Genomic DNA, 3982 nt, shown 5'->3' on the forward strand with positions numbered 1-3982 from the left:
TTATAGGAGCAATGGGTTCAGATAGAAGATAGTAAGGGGAATTCAGGGTGTGGTGATCAAAAAGGACACAACTGGTAAAGGAATGGCATGGTTAATATCAAGGAGATAGTATAGTCAAGACAATCCTAAGCAAAAATAGCAAAGTTGGAGGCATTACACTCCCTGACTTCAACCTATAATACAAGACTACAGTAAGCAAAACAACATGGTACTTGTACAAAAACAGACACATAGACCCATAGAACAGAATAGAGATCTCAGAAATAAGACTGCACATCTACAACCATTGAATCTTTGACAAACCTGACAAAAACAAACAATGGGGAAAGGATTCACTATTTAATAAATGGTGCTGGGAAAACTGGCTAGCCATGTACAGAAAATTGAAAATGGGACTGTTTCCTTACACTTTATACAAAAATTAACTCAAGATGGATTAAAGGTGTAAATGTAAAGCCCCAAACTATGAAAACCCTAGAAGAAAATCTAGGCAATGCCATTTAAGACATAGGCACTGGCAAAGATTTCATGATGAAAACATCAAAAACAATTGCAACAAAAGCAAAAGTTGGCAAATAGGATCTAATTAAACTAAGGAGATTCTGCAAAAGAAGCTATCATCAAAATGAACAGACAACCTACAGAATGGGAGAAAATTTTTGCAATCTATCCGTCTGACAAAGGTAACTTAAACAAATTCACAAGAAAAAACATACAACCCTATCTAAAAGTGGGCTAATGTCATGAACAGACACTTCTCAAGAAGACATTTGTGTGGTCAACAAACATGAAAAAAAACTCAACGTCACTAATTATTAGAGAAATGCAAATCAAAAATCACAATGAGATACCATCTCACACTAGTCAGAATGGCAATTATTAAAAAGTCAAGAAACAACAGATGCTGGTGAAGCTGTGGAGAAATAGGAACATTTTTATACTGTTTGTGGGAATGTAAATTAGTTCAACCATTGTGGAAGACAGTGTGGCAAGTCCTCAAAGACCTAGAAATGGAAATATCATTTGACCCAGCAATCTCACTAATGGGTATATACCCAAAGGAATATAAATAATTCTATTACAAAGATACATGTATGGTATGTTCACTGCAGCACTATTCACAATAGCAAAGACATGGAATCAACCCAAATTCCCATCAATAATAGACTGGATAAAGAAAAGATGGTACATATATACCATGGGATACTATGCAGCCACAAAAGGAAGGAGTTAGTGTTCTTTGCAGGGCCATGGATGGAGTTGGAAGCCATTATCCTCAGCAAACTAACACAGGAACAGATAACCAAATATCCCATGTTCTCACTTGTAAGTGAGAGCTAAACAGTGAGAACATATGGACATAGAGAGGGAACAACACACACTGGGGCCTGTCAGGGGGCAGGGAGGAGTGAAAGCATCGGGATAAATAGCTAACGGATGTGGGCCTTAATACCTAGGTGATAGGTTGATAGGTGCAGCAAATCACCATGACACATGTTTACCTATGTAACAAACCTGCACGTCCTGCACATGTATACCAGAACTTAAAATAAAATAAAATTAAAAGAACAAAACACAACATTTAGCAAAATATTAAAGAAAAATCAAGGAGGTTCTGACTGAGTAGGCAGTTTAGGGGACTGAGACTGAGAAAAGAAGAGTATTGGTGTGACACTATTGGACTCAAATTTCCCCAGCCCTTACATAGCTGAGATAGAGAGAAATGGCAGCCAAGGGGAATGTCCTTCAGCATTTGCTTAGCAAATTACTCAGTAGCCATAATGGGAATTCAACAGGGAGATCCTAGAGAGGGCATTTGATGAGGTGTCATCTTGTTCTTGTCATTTACCTTAACTATACACAGTGTATCTTTTCAGATTCTGCCATATGCCAATAACAAGAGTTATATACTTGTACTACTTTTGGGCTATTTTTTGTTGAATGTGGACTGCAGCATTTGGGCAGACCGTGGGCTCTGGAGTCAGGAAGGCCTTGGTGTGAATCAGAGTTCTGCCCCTTCCTTGGTGACCCTGAGCAAGTTAGTTTTCCTTGCTGACACATCGTTTCCTTATTTTGTAACATAGGGGATAGTTCAATGTGTATTTTACTACTGCAATGAGTATTTAATTAAATAACTTTCGTGCCTGGTACATATTAAGTGCTCAATAAATGTTAGTTACTGTGATTATTGTGGAGGTTCTTTTTTTTTTTTTTTTTTTTTTTTCTGAAGAAATTCCTTTACCTTTTTGGCTATCTATGGCACAGTCAGTAGACAAGTGACCATGAGGAAGGGTGAGAGGAATCTAGAGGGAAGAGTCTCCACATTCAAGTAAAAGCACCGGATGTCTCCCTTGCCTGAAGCAGAGGTGGAGGTGAAGGCTTGGATCATTTAATTCTCCAGCAGTTTGGATAAATAAGTTTCTACACATGACCTAAGAAAACACTCTCTTCCTTTCCAACACCTTCCACAGGGCATCCTTGATCTCTTTGTTCCTCAAACTGTAAATGAGAGGGTTCAGCATGGGGATCACCAGTGAATAGAACACGGACACCACCTTGTCCCTGCCCAGCGAGTAGGTGGAGCTGGGTCGCAGGTACGTGAAAAGGGCTGTCCCAAACAGCAGAGTCACCACCATCAGATGCGAGGCACACGTGTTGAAGGCTTTCCATCGGCCTTCTGCTGAAGGGATCTTCAGGACAGCAGACACTATGTAACCATAGGAGATAAGGAGTTGGAGGAACGATGTTCCTCCTACAGTGACCACCACGAGGAAATTCACCACTTGACTGAGGAAGGTGTCAGAGCAAGACAGAGCCAGGACTGGTGGGAGGTCACAGAAGAAGTGGTTAATGATGTTGGGTCCACAAAAGTGAAGCCTAAATACGGAGCTGGCCTGGATCAGGGAGCTCAGGAAGCCACCAACATATGCCCCAGCCACCATGCGTGTACAGAGGCCCTGGGTCATGATAGTGGGGTAGAGAAGGGGGCGGGAGATGGCTGCATATCGGTCATACGCCATAGCAGTCAGGAGAAGGCACTCAGACAGTCCCATGCCGACAAAGAAAAAAAACTGAGCAGCACAGCCCACAAATGATATGGTCTTCTGCTCCCAGAAGAAGTCAGTGAGCATCTTGGGAGCCACAGCAGAAGAGTAGCAGATGTCAATGAAAGATAAGTTGCTTAGGAAGAAGTACATGGGTGTGTGCAGATGGGTGTCACCCCTGATCAGAAAAATGAGGGCCAGGTTCCAGGCCAGGGTCGTAAGATAGATGCCCAGGAAGGTCACAAAGAGGAGCGCCTGGAGTTCTGGATGGTCTGTGAATCCCCGGAGGATGAACATGGTCACTGATGAGCTGTTCCAGGGTTTGGTTATGGACATGCTTCCCGTGGACCACAAGGACAAGATGCAGACCTGAGATAGTAATGACAGTCCGCATTACAGGTGGTATTAGCAAATAATTACAAAACACATGAGAGGGAAGGCAGAGGATTACAGGTTACAGCTTTATGCAAAGACTGTTTCTCTTTCTTGGTCTCAGTCTCAGTCTCTCTCTCTCTCTCGAAGAAGGCAATTGCAGTCATCATCTTAAATATTTAGGCAGTATAGTGTAGCTGATATGAATTTAAACTTTGGATCCCAAATCCCTAGGATCAACTCCTGCCTCGACCATTTACTAGTTGTGTTACTTCGGGTGAGATAGCTAACATCTCTGGCTTCAACTTATCCTTAAAACTGGATGATAGCAATTACTTTATAGATTTGTTTTAAGTGCCTGACATATAACAAGTGACCAGTGAGTAGTTATTAGGACAGTCCTTTGTGCCTCAGGTGAGTCAGGTCATGCCTTGGAATAACTATTCATCTCCTTTACCTAAGTTTCCACATTAGGAGGGAAAGATCAATGGAACTAGGTTCAGCTATGTAGTTGTGAGATGATTAATCAGATAGAATGTTTTTAATGCAAAGGATTAGGCCACATG

At 41.6% G+C, this 3982-nt stretch overlaps 1 protein-coding gene across 1 annotated transcript; it reads right to left on the reverse strand.

Moving 5' to 3' along the window:
• Positions 1 to 2360: 2360 nt before the first annotated feature.
• On the reverse strand, positions 2361 to 3399 carry LOC126936131 (olfactory receptor 5A1). Its single transcript, XM_050758581.1, has one exon. The coding sequence runs from the start codon at positions 3378 to 3380 to the stop codon at positions 2433 to 2435; it is 948 nt and encodes a 315-aa protein (XP_050614538.1). The 5' UTR covers positions 3381 to 3399; the 3' UTR covers positions 2361 to 2432.
• Between the last annotated feature and the right edge of the window lie 583 nt (positions 3400 to 3982).

The sequence above is a fragment of the Macaca thibetana genome, chromosome 14 (assembly GCF_024542745.1).
Source record: "Macaca thibetana thibetana isolate TM-01 chromosome 14, ASM2454274v1, whole genome shotgun sequence".
Lineage (NCBI taxonomy): Eukaryota > Metazoa > Chordata > Mammalia > Primates > Cercopithecidae > Macaca > Macaca thibetana.